Below are 17,502 nucleotides of genomic sequence, written 5' to 3'. Positions count from 1 at the left end.
GAACTTCCTGAAAACTCAAAGTGCTGTATTATGCCAGCACTGTAGTTGCACTGTAACATTACACCAGTCCTTCTCAATCACTGATGTTTTGTTTATTCAAGTAAAAATAGGTTTTGTTTTCTCCTCTATTTATTTTTTTACGATTTAACACTTTTTTCACCCTGTGTCTGAAATCTCCAAGGACAGGACATGTTCTCGTTATATCTTGTGTCTTTTCAGTCTTACTTTTCATTGACAGTAGTGTGGTAAAACTGTCAAACAATCTCCAAACAAAAGACAATGAATGGCAGAGCAAGAGAGGTGAGAATATGACACCGTTACATATTCACAATGGAAATGAGAGGCTTTTGGCAATTTTCCCACTCTGGGAGTCGTTTTCAAAAACTACAATTTCAGGTTCGAAAACACCATCTCCATGTGGACAGAACACCTCTCCATAAAAGATGCATATTCACTAAACCTCTGTTCTGAGGGACCTGATTTGATTGTATTCAGTGAACAGGTTACTGTATGTACCGAAGAGCCAACCTGGTAATGGCTTTATGGACCAATGATAGTATTTTTTATATTATGTGATATTTTGTGATGAATTGTAAGCCAGTGAACATATTTCAGGACCAGGTTGGTGTATTCAGAGTTTGATGGATGTCTGAATAAGCTGGAGATATTTATGGTAGGTGAGTCTGCTGGATATGAATGCATGAAATTGTTTTTTTTAGCAGTCAGTCTGAGATGTGAATGCTTTAAAAGCATAATAAGCCTAATAAGACATGGCATTGGGTGTCAAAGAGTGTACCGTATACTGCAAGTGATTATTAGCAGCATTTTCAGTGCTATCATTTTCAGTTGTTTTGGTTACATAAGGGTTAGTTTAAACTAACAGTGAATGGTTGTTTGTCTCTATATGTGGCCCTGTGATGGACTGGCAAACTGTCCAGGGTGTACCCCGCCTATCGCCCAATGTCAGCTGAGATAGGCACAACACCCCCCGCGACCCTAAGCGGTAGATAATGGATGGATGGAAGTGGATGTGGATTTGCACTGTTGTTTGTTTTCCAAGTTGATGCAAATACTATCAGATTGACTGGCAGTGGTGTACTTACCCTCAACTACAGAATCAGGCTTCAATCACCTAGTTGCAGCAGTGTTTTTGTATTTATTTATTTTTTAATCAAAATGTGGCTTGCTTCCCTATCATTTCACTCTACATTCACCACACACCATCTGAACAAGATTAAGATTAGATGAAGATTAGTCCCGCAGTGGGGATATTCCAATTACTGCATTTAACCATGAATTAGTGAACACACTCAGCACACAGTGAGGTGAAATACACGCTAACCCGGAGCAGTGAGCTGCCTGCATTCAGCGGCGCTCGGGGAGCAGTGAGGGGGTTAGGTGCCTTGCTCAGGGGCACTTCAGCTGCCCACAATTACCTACAAGAACAGTCGAAACATGATACGTTTTATTATATACACATTTTTTTTTAAATAAAAAACGACCAATGTCCCAAACTTTTTTTTCAGAAAAAATTTGCTTGAGTGCAAGTTCTGTCAAAGAACGGTGTTGATATGTATCCAGTGCACATTTGAGTGTTCGTCACTTTGCATACTTCATCCAGATCATAGGTCTGACTGGTGGTAGGTCTATCCATTTTCTTACTGAGGCATTGTGATCTACATCCGTTGGCCATGCCTCTTGAAAGTTGGAGGTGACTACCCCATTTTCAGACTCATACTCAATCTTAAATGAGATAGTAGTTGTACACTACAGTTTTGCCATTTATGCATCTATGTGCTGCGCTCATGTCACACATATTTCACACCCATTCCCATGTTGGTGGCACAGCCACCAGGAGCAACTTGATATCAGATATCAGAGATGGGAATCAAATCCTTGACCACTCAATCAAATCAATCAATTAATCAATCAAATTTCATTTGTATAGCCCACAGCTTACGAAACATAGTTTGTCTCACAGGACTTCACAGGGTTGGTAACATCCTCTGTCCTTAGACCTTCCACCACGGTAAGGAAAAACTACCAGGGAAAAAAACCCTTATAACAGGGAAAACAAGTAGAAACCTTAGGGAGAACCACAGGTGAGGGATCCACTCCCTGGACGGACAGACATGCAGTAGATGTTATCCAAAACATACAATACACAATTACAAAGACTAAAAAGTCAAAAGTCTTTAAATGCCAGGATCCATCTGGATCACTGGGTTTGTCACAGCCTGTAGTGAAGGCCTGTTGTGGTCGGAGACTTGGGGATGATAGAGTCCTCTTTCCTGTCCTGACCTTATCCCGTTGGCTGGTGGCAGCAGAACTGTAAATGATTAAAATCTGTTAAACTACATGTGCTATATTTAGTTTAACTGATTTTAATCAAGTGGTGGTTTTAAAAAGTGGTGAACGTTTAGAAATCGAGTACGGGGTGAGAGAAAGTACGGCTCATGCAAAGTCTGTGTGCTCATTCTAAAGGCAACATTATACTTCTCCGACTGAGTAATGCATTATCCGACTGCGTAACCACGGAGAACCCTCGAGCCTCCATACTTCTGAGTCGTGGTGACAGATACATGCTGCAATTTCCAACCCGATCAGTAGGGGTCGTTGAGCAAGGTTGTTGTGCTTTTGGCTACAGTGAGCAATGGTGTCCGAGAGAGAAAGAGAGAGAATGACTGTTGTTGTTGAAACAGTAGCTGTTTCTCACTTTTCTGTGACACGGAACGCAGTTTTAAGATAATTTGAGGCGAGAAATTGGCCATTTAGAGTCTAAACATGTAGTTTGTGTATTAAGATATGATGTATTTATAGTTTGGCGGCGGTGATCAGCTCCGCCTCTGTGGATGCTCGGTGCACACTGTGAGCCGGCACAGAGCAGCTTCGCTCGGCCTATCCTGAGGACCAATCGCAGCTCTTGCCGTCGCCTTTGTCCCTTGACGGAGTGACGGACACTTAAAAAATATTTTGTGCAGTCGGAGACGACGCAGAGGCTCTACGTAACCTATGCAGAGCACTTTACGCAGGAGTATAAATTGAGCTTAAATGCATGATGGGAAATTCCCTGCCTATGGCAACATAAGTTAGACGATTCTATTCAGGACATACCTGATCTAGTTTTGACTATAGGCTATGCTAAAGAGGTGGGTTTTCAGTCTCACCTTAAAAAAGGAGACATACCCTCTGACTGAAAGTGGGAGTTGGTTCCACAGGAGAGGATTCTGGTTTCTGCTGAGCACTCGACTTTGGTTTCCCGAGCAGTGTCGTTGCTGTCCCAGAAAATGCTGGCCTTGTTTACCCTGCTGTTTTCCAAATGGTTTTCTAGCCTTGTCTTAATGTCACTCACAAAAGCAACTTCAATAGCAATCCTCTCCTGCCAGACTCTGTTCGCTCCAAACAGGTTTTTAAAGCCTCTGTGAACCTGCCTTGTCATATTAAAAATGCTTATATTATATCAAAGTTGAGTGTCTCATTAAACATCCACAAAAGTCTGAGTGAAAATAACTATTCATAACTATTAAAAAAAAACTGGTTTGAAACAGCTCATTTTGCTTTTTAGACTGGTTTCGACCACTGCTCAGTAGTGATGGGATCGGCAGTTCTTTTGAGTGTACTGAATCACTAGAATCTGTTCATTAAAATGATTCATTCAAATGATTTGTTCACCGAATCGTTCAGTGCTTACCAGGAGCCCAGTGCCCTGCTACGTGACTCACGTCCTCCCTGAGTGCAGTACGTTTGCGCCGCGGGTCATTGAGTGAGTGACAGCGCGAATGAGATTCATGTCCTCAGCCACAGTTCTCCAGTTCTCCGTGTCAGTTCGTTCCTCAGCCACAGTTCTCCTGGGGCCTCATGTATAAACCGTGCGTACGCACAAAAAGACGGCGTACACTTGCTTTCACGCACGCGATGGCATTTATAAAAATGTACTTGGACGTACAGGGGAACCTTGCGGTCTGCAGCGCAAACTCTTGAGCTGCCGTGAGAATGTGCGGAGTGCGATGGCCCAGAGGTGTCAGGCCAAATACAAACGCCACAACACTAATACAAAAGCCACAATATAAATACAAAAGCCACAACACAAATACAAACACCACGCCGTACACGAACAGCGAAAGTCATGATGGGAGAACACTAATGACGTGCCCAAGCGGATTTCATGAATACCGACGTCACGTTAACTTCGGCTTTAAACCATGGATTTGTTAATAAATGCAAGTGTGGTTGTCACAATCCACACACGCACTCATTCCTGCAAAGTTCCTGTGTTTTCCCTGCTGCTCCGTGTCTTTGTTCTATCTCTGCAGGAGGCGTGGTTGACCTACTTTCCTGATGACGCTGGTGATCACCGCACCTGCGCGTCTCCACCCAGCTGCTCCTGATCATCAATCAGGAGTGCTCTTAAGCGGGAATCAGCGGTGACTCCAGCATCAGATCGTAGTTTCGCTACAGCCGGTAAAGATCGCTCTGCTTGCTACTAGAAACTATTGACTCCAACGATACTCAACTCGTCTCCTCTCCAGGTCACCACGTCTCCTGTCAGCGGCAAAGACACGGAAGCTCCGCGATCACTACTACTCCTGGGTTCGCCTCCGCCTTCTGCCTGCTCGCTCCTCGTCGGTTCCTCCTGTCTTCGGTGATTCCCCTCTGCTCACCTTCGCCGAGGCGCTGCCGCTTCCGCGTTTCTTCCTGAGGAAGTGTCTTCGTCAACTCACCTCATCTCCTGAGCTACTACAACCAGAGTGAGTCCGTTCCATTGGGGACAAATCTACGAACTTTAAACCTGCCACAGAGGAACGGCGTTTCCTTCGTCTTCCTGCTGCAGACTGACTCACACTCACATACACATACCTACCTTGTCGTTGTTTGCTACTTACCTGCACGCCTTAATAAAGTCCCTTAAATCTTCCTCATGGTCTTGTCTGCATCCGAGTCCTCCGTATTTGATCGTAACATTACGATCTGAACAAAATGGACTTGGCAGACATCGAGGCAGTGGGACGGGCGTTAGCAGCTCATGGCGTTGTTATCGGGAGACATGATACACTACGCTCAGAGATGGCCGCGTCATTAAAAGAGCTAACTGCTAGCATCAGTCTACTGCTTCGTTCACCACCACCCAGTTCACCCCCGGTAAATGTTACTCCGTCTAACCCCCCTCTCGGGGCTTCAGCTCGAGAACCATTCGTTCCCATCCCCGAACGTTTCTCTGGCGAGCTGAACCATTGTGCTAGCTTTTTGTTTCAATGCTCTCTGGTGTTCGACCTACAACCCGCTACTTATCCTGCATTTTCTAGTGAACTGCGCCAGGTCTTTGATCACCCCTCCCAGAGTAACGATGTCACTAATCGCTTGCTAAGCCTCAAGCAGGGTAACTCTTCAGCCGCTGAATTCTCCGTTAACAACCGAGAGGGGTTGGAACAATACAGCCCTTCGGGGTCTTTTTTTCGCCTTAACGACGAATTGCGGAATGAATTAGCAACACACGACGAAGTAACTGATCTCGAGGCTGCTATTGAGATTGCGATTAAGTTGGATGGTAGACTTCTTGAGAGACGACGCGAGAAGCGACGCTCGTTACCTGCACTTCCGTTTTGCAGTCAGCCTTCGTCTAGTCAGTCTCACTCTACACACTCACCCTCCAACACTCACATTCCTGACACTGAGCACATGCAGCTGGGCCGGACTCGACTCACCCCCTCCGAGAGGCAACGCCGGCTCAAGTCAGGAGCCTGCATTTACTGTGGACAGTCTGGTCATCTCATCTCTGCCTGCCCTATTTGCCCAAAAGACTAAGCTCACCAGCACACGCAGGAGTGCTGGTGAGCTGTTTCCTGCCCAGCTCCCACACGAGTGACTCTGGCTGGCCAGGTGCGATGGGGGCAGAACTCCATTCCCCTCACCTGTCTCATCGACTCTGGGGCCGATGAAAACTTTATTGATTCACAAGTCGCCATGCAAGCTGGAATCCCTTTACCTTCAACTGGTCCACGGGTCAACTTGCCAGCTGGAGTATCAACTGCCACTCCCGATGTCTCCGGTCCGCCAAGCCTGGTTCTACAGCCAAATAAGCTCCAGCTCCCTCACCCCCCAACCTCTCTGGCATTCCCGATGTGTACCATGACCTTGCTGAAGTGTTCTCCAAGGACCGGGCCCTCTCTCTGCCACCGCATCGCCCCTCAGACTGCGATATCGACCTGCTTCCTGGTTCTTCTCTTCCGTCCCGGCATCTCTACAATCTCTCCCGCTCCGAACGTCAGAGCATGGATGAGTACTTCAACCAATCTCTGACAGCTGGGTTGATTCGTCCCTCCTCGTCTCCTGTCGGTGCAGGGTTCTTCTTTGTCCAGAAGAAGGACGGATCCCTCAGACCCTGCATCGACTACAGAGGTCTGAACGACATCACCGTGAAGAACCGGTACGCCCTCCCTCTCCTCGACGCTGCCTTCTGCCCCCTGAGCAAGGCACGGTACTTTTCAAAACTGGACTTACATAACGCGTACCACCTCTTCTGGATCAAGGAGGGCGACGAGTGGAAAACGGCTTTCAATACTCCCATGGGGCACTTCGAATATCTTGTCATGCCGTTTGGCCTCACCCAATGCCCCAGTCGTTTTTCAACACCTGGTAAACGACATTCTCCGTGACATGCTGGACAAGTTCCTCTTCGTCTACCTAGACTATATCCTTATTTTTTCCGAGGGCGAAGAGGAACATGTCCAGCATGTCCGCCTGGTTGTCCAGCGGCTCCTTGAAAATATACTTTTTGTCAAAGCTGAGAAGTGTTCTTTTCATGCCAAATCCGTGCCCTTTCTAGGGTTCATCGTAGAACAGGGCAAACTTTCTCCCGACTCTGTGAAGATCTCAGCAGTTAAGGACTGGCCCACTCCTCTAACTCGCAAACAGCTCCAACGGTTCCTGGGTTTTGCAAACTTTTACCGAAGGTTTATCACTGAACCACTAACTAAGATCACTTCTCCCAAACAGATTTTCCGCTGGTCCAAAGAAGCCCACTCTGCCTTCCTGCACCCATCCTGTCTCACCCAGATCCCGAGCGGCAATTCACCGTGACGCCTTGGACACCGGAGTGGGGGGCGGTCCTCTCTCAGCGCGACCAGAAACTCCATCCGTGTGCCTTCTTCAGCCGTCGCCTATCACCTGCGGAGAAGAATTACGACGTAGGGAACAAGGAGCTCCTAGCTGTCATCCTTGCGTTGCAAGAATGGAGACATTGGCTGGAGGGGACCGCCCAACCTTTTGTGGTCTGGACCGACCACAAAAGGTCGGCCCCGTGGGAAGACTTCGAATCGCCCGCCTGCAGGACTCCTCAACCCCCTCTCCATCCCCCACCGCCCATGGTCCCACATCGCGGTCGACTTTGTCACTGGCCTCCCCCCCTCTGACACAAACACCACGGTCCTGACCGTAGTCGATCGTTTCTCGAAATCAGTACAATATATCCCCCTCCCCAAACTACCCTCCGCCAGATGTCCACATCACAGGTATGGAAGGCGTTCTGCTCTGCTCTGGGGGCTTCCACCAGTCTGTCATCGGGCTACCACCCGCAGTCTAACGGCCAGACCGAACGCTCTAACCAGAGTATGGAGGTCGCTCGACGCTGTGTTTCCGCACATCATCCCTGCAGCCTGGGGTTCCTTTCTGCCGTGGATTGAGTACGCCCACAATTCCCTCATGTCTGCATCTACCGGTGTCTCCCCCTTCATGGCCTCCCTGGGTTACCAACCACCCCTTTTCAACTGTTAAGAAAAGGAACTGGCCGTTCCTTCCGTGCAGGCCAATATTCAACGCTGCCAGACGGTTTGGCAAGAGGTACGAGCCGCCCTCCTCAGAGCCTCCCAACTGACCCAGAAACAGGCCAACCAACACCGTAGACCAGCTCCCGACTACCAACCAGGCCAGAAGGTGTGGCTTTCCGCCAAAGACCTCCCTCTCCAGGTGGAATTATGCTTATTCTGTGCATAATGCGTGTGTGCGTAACTGGATGATGACGTGTGACACTGACAGATTTATAGATTGTTGAAATGATCCGTAAATTCAGCTCACATGGATGTCTCAACAAACATGTTACATCAGAAACACCCACAGGATCAACTATCAATGCACAGCCAGTTTTTTTAAACATCAACATTAATATGAGAGCAGCCGTGGTGACACTCACATTTAGTTCCTTCGTGTTTATGTCTAATTCCAAATAAACAAACAAACAAAAAATATTAATATATTTTTTTTAATTTATACATCATAAATTGATGCGTTGATCGCACATCTTTTATTTTATTTTCCTCCTTTGCTGCCACATTTGTCATTGTTCTTCAGGAAGGAGGCGTCAGAGAGGGCTTTTAGTAGGGGGGCCGTGTAGGCCATAATTCCTTTTTTTACCTCTCACATACACAATTTTACCTCTCACATACACAATTTTACCTCTCACATACTCTCACATGATGACGTGAGGCATAGTATAAGAAAACGTGTGCCCACTGCTTCTCTGGTTCTCCTGCTGCTTTTGTCAGGTTCCATTGACGCTAATGGTGTAGTTTCTGGCTTTTTCAGCCATTTGCGAATGCCCATTCTGAATGAAAATATAGCTGGTTGCTTCCGCTTGATAATCTGTACGGGAAGACACTGAACAACATAACGTGATGTGTGGTGGGTTCAAGGACAACTGGAAACTCGGAATTTGCTCAACTGTTCATTGTGGTTTTAACAAGTCAGTGGAATTTCTTCCACATCAGGAAATCACAGGAAATATGCATCCGCTGCGTGAAAATGATCAAACTATTCATAGGAAAGCAGTGGACTTGGACAATGATATTTTTCAATTTATGACAAAAAAAAAACTCACCAAGCGGAAGCAACCAGCTATATTTTAGACAAGTATTTCAAATATGTGTCCAGCCATGGCAAAAGGGTTCACATGTCTACTTCGGGACATTTGGAGTTATTTACAGATTCCGAAAAGTGTGATACTTAAGCTTTCCAACAATGTCAAACCCATGTCCATCTGATCATTTTTGAGGAAGATGTGGTCATTTGAATGTAGGCACTCCTCAAACTGCTTTAGGGAGAAATTCAGCCTGAAAGATTTCGACCCTCTTGAGGAGCCAGGCCAATAGCTGCTCATTTGCATCACATTAGCATGGTCACAACCCCCCACCCAGTCTAGCTGTCAGTGACATCTGATGTCTGTTAGCCCACAGGACAGTAACAGTGTAGCAGTTTGGAAAAAAAAAAAGGAATGAATGTAGTTCATGTCAATGTAAGGCAAGGCAAGGCAAGTTTATTTGTATAGCACATTTCAACAACAAGGTAATTCAAAGTGCTTTACATAAAGCATAGAAAAGAGACATTTATAAAATCAGATATAACATCAAAATAAAAACAAGCAGGTAAAATTTAAAGATTAAGATTAAAAAATAAAATAGATACAAATAAAATAAAAAGATAAAAAATTAAATCAAGAGTATATATAAGGAATAGAGGTTACAGTGCAGTATTGGAAATTACTGAAATGCAGCTGCAAACAGAAAAGTCTTCACTCTTGATTTAAAAGAGGTGAGCGTTTCAGCAGACCTACAGTTTTCTGGGAGTTTGTTCCAGATATATGGTGCATAGAACTAAAATAAAGAAATTAAATATATCTAAGTGTGTGAAGGAATATTTTCCAGACCATGGACTATATTATCATCTTCAATACCAGTTCCTCCCCCACAATGTGGCTGTACCCACTCTGTCCATCACAGTTGATATGCGGACTAAATGATGACATCACAAGCGCACCCTCTTCTGCTTACTCTTCTGTGCTGTAACCTTTGGTGCTGGGCATGTGAAGTAGTTTGCCTCATCAGAACAGAAAGGCCTGATTTTTTCAAAAAGATACGTCTGCCTGTCCATGGTCAGTCCAGGTGGGGCCAGGACGGGAAGACTGTCAACAGGGGGCAGAACTCCTGGGTTGCGCAGTAGCTGAAACTCGATAGGCTCTGCATCACTGTGAGTTTGAGCAATCACCACACCTGGTCTGTTGGCATCAAAGCTGTGACAGAATAGAAGCACACAACAGGATATTTAAAACATGGCTCACTGTTCACATGGAACACTATTATGTCCATTCATGATTTTTTTATTTATAAAATGCAGAAGTTTGAATATAAATACCTAAAGTGCTGATAACTCTTGATCTGTGGGAGCTTCCGAAAGTAGGGACTCAGATGTGTCTGCCAGTCGATGGTCTTTACTATCACTCTGCCATCTGCCGTTCCAACAAGCTGCGGAATATTGAGGCGACTTTCAGGAGAGCTGTGTTCCGCTACCTGTTGACAGCAAGAACCACAATGAACATAATTATATTACTTTTCCAAAAAAATCACATTTTACACATTACATATTGCAGTCTAATAAAATGAACTAACCTGAGTGATGTCTGCCAAAGTATTGACTCTGGTCCTCATGAATGCTTGCTTGATTAGTCCAAAGCCACAGTCGGGGGCAAATTTGGTGTGGCCAACAATCAGGAAGTGGATGCTGAGCGTGGAGTGAAGCTTGTGTCCAACCCGCCAGGCACCGTACCAGAGCATGAAGTTGTTTTTGTTTTGTCCACTGCAGTTGTCACAATGAAGATCCACATCTGTTTCTCCAACTCCAAAGTTGCTGAAGAAATTATGCATGTAGCTGATGACTTCATTGCTCCCTTTACTTGATGACATGCCTTCATCAATCAGAAAATTTACCTGTTTTTGCAGCCCTTCACAGGAGACACCAAAAAGGCCACATTTCCGTGGAGTCAGGAAGTACATTGGACCAGGCTGAAGAGGGTTTGAGGGATAGTGCCTCTGAAGAAGACAAGGGGAAAAGGATTAGATCGAATGAAAGCTGTTTATTCATGTCAGTCTAATAAATGAAACACTATGAAACAGTACCTGCTGTGCAAAATCAAAACTATAGTGCATCCTGATCTTCTTGCTTGCTGATGGGGAGGGTCCAAAAGACAACTGAGAGTCAACACAAGTCTTTCTACAGGCAGCAGTCATATCATTGTACACAGCCCTCTCTTTTTGTACCAGGATTAGATGATCCTGTTGCTTATTGATGGCTTGTGACTTTCTCTCATCTGGGAGGTTTGCACTTCGTATCAGCTGCTCATTATTCTGTTGGCACTGCCAGCAGAGATCTGTCCGCGGCCTGCAGCTCCTGATGTGCGGGAGGAGCTGGCTCCACAGTGCTTTGAAGCTTGATTTACAAACTGCACGTTCACCTGAAAAGTCAAATATTATGTTTATGTTCATTCTAATGGCTCATAGTGTTACTGGTCAATATAAGCATTTGGCTATTGTATAGAAATCAATTTTTACACATACCAAGAGCCTTAGCCGACCTCATGTATAGGCACCACACTGAGGCCTTGGACACATGGGTTGGCAGCAACTTCACATGCCAATCCTTATGCCCAGGATGTCGTCCAGGCAGCATGATGGAATTGTCCTCCGCATAGTTTTTTATAAATTCCACAGCTCTGTCAATCTGTTCACGGCTGATGAACCTGTGAGGCTGTGGTTGTGGTATGGTTCATGTTAACAGGCACTTTATCACTGAATCAGTATAGATTGATCAGTAGTATTGCTTGAATTATGTGTGAATGCCACACCTTTATGTGCATGAATTGCACATGTAATTATCACGTTCATCACACATTGTGTTAATCACATGTCTATTAATCACATGTGTGATTCATGCATGCAAAGGGGTTCATTCACACATCATTCAATGCAATGTTAGGTTTCGAACACGGGAGTTTCGTCTCAAAGCCTGCTTTGAGATGAATGAATGAATTATCAAACTGAACCTGCGGGCGTACAAAATCTCAAAGAGGGCCGTGACATGCTCCCGTTACGGCTTGTAATACGCTCATCTGGCCGAACACACGTTTCAAAGTGCGTATTATTTTTAACACGCGAATAGTGAGCTAGCCAATCGCTAGTATAGCTAATAACCGTTATGGCAACATAACGTTCTGAAACGCACCAGAAGTGTGTTATCCACACGTTATTATTGCACAGCAAAGGTCATATGCTCCCGTACATATCGATCAGATGATCGTAGCCTATAATACGATCATCTGACCGAACACACGTTTGAAGTGCCTATTATTTTTAACACGTGAATAGTGAGCTAGCCAATCGCTAGTATAGCTAATAACCGTTATGGCAACATAACATTCTGAAACGCAACAGAAGTGTGTTATCCACACGTTATTATTGCACAGCAGAGGTCATATGCTCCCGTACATATCGATCAGATGGTTGTAGCTTATAATACGAAGTTTCGATGTGCGCATCATTCTCATTGTAATAATACAGAACCGCGCTAGCGAGCATAGCAAGCTAGCAAAGCTAGTAACAATGTAGCCAAACGGCGTTATGAAACGCACAGTGGATTTTTAAAAGACAGCGTCCCTTTGTGCGTCTGTATGTGAATCGAATGAACACTAACATAACATAGATTAACAACGTTAATGAAAACTCACCCCATAAGAAACTGAAAGGTATTCCGGCAGACTTCAGTGCCTCCGATCAGATAAGAGGTCCGGGGGTGCTTCCTTTTTCGTCGCAGGCTTCTTGGTGGATGTCGTCGTCTCAGAAGTAAGCACTGTGCGTCTGTTCGCCTCCAAATGTCCAATTATTCGCATGTCCTGCCACTCTCTTTCGGCCGCCAGAGAATCCATTCGTATGTTGTATATAAGTTCAGGAGAAAGTTTACGGCTACAGGACTGTGTCCCGCACAGAGAATTCTCCTTTCTTCTTCCGTGGCATTTGCAGTCAAAATTAAGGATTTTTTCAATTTCTTTCTCTTTATCATCTTCAAATGTCACCGTAGATATTGCTTCAGATATCTTACGCTCCAGCTCCTCCTCCGCAAGACCAATTGATTCTTCGTCATCTTCATCTTCGGCTAAAGTTAACTGTAGATCAGGGATGTTCTCCAGTGTAATACAGTCCCTCCCGTCGATTTCTTCAATATCATCTTCCGGCTCGGACTCAGAATCAGAAGTTAGATCGGCGGCGTCAGCGTGACCAGAAGCATCTATCCTTGTGAAGAAATACTGCCAAACATTAGCGCTGTAACAGCCACGATTGAGCTCCTCTGCAATGCGTTTCTCCTGGTCCATCTCGATTCAATAATAAAAACACACACAGCTTCTCGAAGCAGGAGTAAGAGTGAGGAGAGTCTCTGTGGCTGCTGCATAAGTAGCCATGTGCCGCCTCCTTAACATGCAGCTGATTGGCCGAAAACAACAAAAGCCATTGAATGAACAAAGAACGAAACTCAGTATGTTAATTTGCTGCAGTATCACCGCGCCCTCACAAGGAATCAACGATCGCTGATAAAACAACCCTAATTCAAACACAAAGTTTATGGTTTTAAGACCCACAATACTGTGATTTGAAGCATGTAGTGGCTTCTTCAAAACTTCAACTTGTGTAATTTTGAAAAAAACGAAAATCCCTAATTCTGAAAAAAAAAAAACGTTTTCCTGTTTTTCTCGTTTTGCGCTCGGCCGACTTGTTCCCGCTTGGTCCGTGGCGGGTCACATATATTTGGATGAAAACTGATTTCTAATATTTTTAAATGTTAAATATTAAGTACATAAGACCCTAAATTACATAGTTAGAAAACTTTTGTGGATTTGGGTTTACATAGGCTTTACGTAACCTCTGTGCTGCTGTTGCCAGCACCCAAATATCTAAAGTGACTCAGTAACTCTCAGCTGTCTTTGTTCTGGTGAGTTTCATGCATTTGTCAACCAGTATTGGGATTAGCCTGCTCTTATCTTTTTCCAAATGGATGATTTTGATTAAACAGGAGCTGCCACTGTGGATCACTGCCAAAGATCACAGAAGTCAGCATTACTACATTGAACTGTTATTTTCAGCACAAACCATTAATTATTATTTCCGCAGTTGTCCAGTTTATTCCATATTTTCTATCAAATAAAACAAATGTGCTGTTGTGCACTGTCCTGAGCAGTGAGTCCAGTTTGTAGTTAACCCGTAAATCGGTGTGTGCTGAATCTCTGACTTCTGTGGTCTGTATATTGTTTAAACCGGACCTAGACTGGAAGTTCCAATTAACGCTGTTTTTTAGTGTGTATCTGCGTCATTACCTTGTTTACGAAGCCCTGAAGTTTCGAAACAAACAGTTCAGCCACTGCTGAGAACGCTGTGTTTTATTGTAATCTTGGGCTCAGCGAGATCCCTGAAAAAACCCGGTCCGGTTACGTAAACAGCTTTTCTCCTGAACAGCAGATCCTCCTGCTCCGGGCACTAGTCCGGGTACATCCGGTTGCGTACATTGAACCTCAGAAGAAGAATAACGTCTGTTGTGGAGGTGTTTCACAAGCGACAGTGTCTTCTGACTCTGGGTCTGACTCATAACAGGGACTTATTTTGTATGAAGAAATTCTGCCGGAAGATTTACATCATCATCGTCATCTGACATCAGGCAACTCACCAAAAACAAGCATCTCCAGCCTTTATATTTCAGAGGTTAGTGGAGGTTAGTGGAGTGCAATCAGTAATTCAGAAGTATTTAGTATTGCCATCCATTTAGCATTGGTATTTGTGGCTTTCTTTTTCTCCCAAAACCAAAATTGATTGTTGCACCTCTTGAGACAATAACCCACAAGTCATATTTCTAAAATCAACCCTATCCCTTACCCAATCAAATAACAGTCTGGCATTCATCTAAATTCAATGGGACAATGATAACATGCACAACATAATAATAATAATAATTATTATTATGCTGCTCCTGCTAATAACACAATACATACAATCAGGCCAATTAGAAAATAAGCTTGTGAGGTTTCCCCCTCACGGTGGGTCCAGGAAGGACAGAGAGATGGTGTGGTGTGAGTAATGTTTCTTTATTGCAGCAAACAGTTAAACGAAAGCCGACAGCTGTTCCTGCCACTTAACAAACAGCTCAACTAATAAAATCGACATCTGCTAAAGTCTGGGAAATTTTAGGAAAATGTTTTTGCAGATTTTTTATCACGGATTTCCAGCCACTCACTTCCCACACACATATACAAATGTTTGCAGCTTTCAGGGCAGCTTTGGAAAAGTGGCACAGCAGGTCAATTTTCAACCTGAGGGTCAGCAGTTTGATCACTGGCTTCTCTCATGTGACAGAAAACCACTTGACATAGAAGCACTCTATGAGTATGGGTGTGAATTGTCAAACTGTAATGTAAAGCACTTCGAGACTGGAAAACTGCTATGTAAATAAGGACTTTTTACATTTACAAGAGAAACAACCTCTGCCCCAGGTCACAGTAACCATCCACTATCACATTGGATGTATAATGCCTTGCATAATCATCACACTTTACCACTTGATATTTTAATGCTGCGTTCCATTTACATCAGAAGTCGGTATTAGGAGATGTAACCCCTGAGTTCACTGCATTCCAAGTCAGAAATGTGAACATATCTTGGGCTAACAATTGTTAGCAATACCAGTTGGTAGCAATGCTCTACATAGTACTTTGGGCACAAACATCATAGCAACATGTCAACGTTGAAAAATTAAACAAGACTATGTTTACAACTGAGTGAGAAGCTGACATTGTGATAAAAAATAAGATTGGAAAGTCCTACTGAACATCCAGTTTTATTTTCTAAACTTTTTCATGGCTTCTTCTTGGCGTTTTCAGCTACAGTACAACTGCATGCAGCTGACTCACGTTTCGCTCTTAGCCATGAGTATTAGTATATAAGTATATTCACCTTGCCTCCAACAGTGGTGAGTAAAATGTGTCACCCTTGGTGAAGCACAGGATTATTGTGGGGCGACACAAAAACAAAACACTGTTGTTGTGAGAAACACAGAGAGTTGGGTGCGGCTGATCAGCCCATAACAACATTGCAGGAACTCATCTGAAAATGGTTTCAATGTAGCTGACGTCTGTTTACATTTAAAAGTTAAGCACAACATGTTAAATTAAAATGCATAACATGCAAGCTGTGATTCCTTGATCAAACATGTGTCTCTTGAAAAGGTCTGGTGTATTTATTCAAATAATGTAAGGTGTTGAAGAAATGGTTGTAAAAATAGTCAGTATATTTATGTTCTCGTCACAGTTCAAATAGTGAATTTGTGTTGATTGTTTATCATTTTGAAAAAGTGGCTCCCCACATAAAATGTTTAGGAAATCCTGTTTTACGCTGTTACGAGGACATTGCTGTGTTTCATTACCCTACATTATGTTTTTTATAAGATTGAGATCCAGTCTGGCATCAGCAATGCTTCAAAATATATGCTTTTTGTGCCTAACCTATAGCGAGGAAATGGTTGTAATCACCAAAGCTAATATGACAATTTTTGTATAATGGGGCTTTTCCATTACGCAGTTAAGGGGGGCAGCTGTGGCCTAGTGGTTAGGGCTTCAAGCTTGAGACCGGAAGGTAGCCGGTTCGAACCCCTACCTGTCCGCAGCTGAAGTGCCCTTGAGCAAGGCACCTGACCCCCTCACTGCTCCCCGAGCGCCGCTGAATGCAGGCAGCTCACTGCTCTGGGTTAGCATGTACTTCACCTCACTGTGTGCTGTGTGTGTTCACTAACTCACGGATGGGTTAAAATGCAGAATTTGGAAATTTCCCCACTGCGGAACTAATAATGGCACTAATAAGTGCACTCAACATGTCCTTTTAATTTGCCTTGAATATTATTGGAAGCAAGGTAATCATGTGGATACACTTGCACTAGGAATAGTAGCAGGAGTTTAATCAAAATGATAGGAGAGAAGAAAATTATGAAAAGCAATTTCATAACATCATGTTTTTTAACAAAGTAGACTTTATTAGTATTTTCTTATGTGGCTTTTTGCCACACCTTACAGCAGACAACTTGTCATGTACGAGTTGTTTAATAGAAGGAGTCAGAGATGCGCCTCATGCTCATGAACCTCATGTTGCTGTAGCCCATGTTCATGAAGTTCCTGTACTCTCCAGGCCTCATGTACATCATTCTTCCTCTGTAGCTGGGCTGCTCGTACATCAGCCAATGGCCATCCATCACATTGCAGGACATGAAGTTGGACATGCGGTAGCGGTCCATGATGTTGTCACAGTCATCCATCAGCTCGTGCATCTGGCCCTGGAAGTTCTCCCTCTCGTACATCCTCATCCTGAAGGAGCCTCTGTGCATGGGAATCATGCGGCAGGACCTGATGCAGTCGCTCATACCCATCATGCTCATATAGTCAGCGTACTCGCCCCTCCTCATGAAGTACTGGTTCCCCATGTAGTTGGTGCGGTCGTAGACCATGAAGCAGCCCCTCTCCACCCTGCAGGAGTGGCAGCGGCTCAGATAGGAGGACATATCAGCGCAGTCGCTCATGCACTCGTAGGAGCGGCCCTGGAAGTTCCTCTCCTCATAGAAGGTGATTCTGCCCATCATGTTCATGCTGCTGGAAGTCAT

At 44.4% G+C, this 17,502-nt stretch overlaps 1 protein-coding gene across 1 annotated transcript; it reads right to left on the bottom strand.

The window, feature by feature from the left end:
• Positions 1–16,947: 16,947 nt before the first annotated feature.
• On the bottom strand, positions 16,948–17,502 carry LOC310935357 (gamma-crystallin M2-like; the record flags this gene model as incomplete). The annotated part of the gene is made up of 1 exon (XM_083899235.1): positions 16,948–17,502. The coding sequence occupies one exon, from the start codon at positions 17,500–17,502 to the stop codon at positions 16,948–16,950; it is 555 nt and encodes a 184-aa protein (XP_083755361.1).

This window comes from Microchirus variegatus (genome assembly GCF_963457635.1).
Source record: "Microchirus variegatus genome assembly, chromosome: 12".
Lineage (NCBI taxonomy): Eukaryota > Metazoa > Chordata > Actinopteri > Pleuronectiformes > Soleidae > Microchirus > Microchirus variegatus.
The sequence above is the reverse complement of the archived record's forward strand: the minus strand, read 5'-3'. Positions and strand labels throughout refer to the sequence as shown.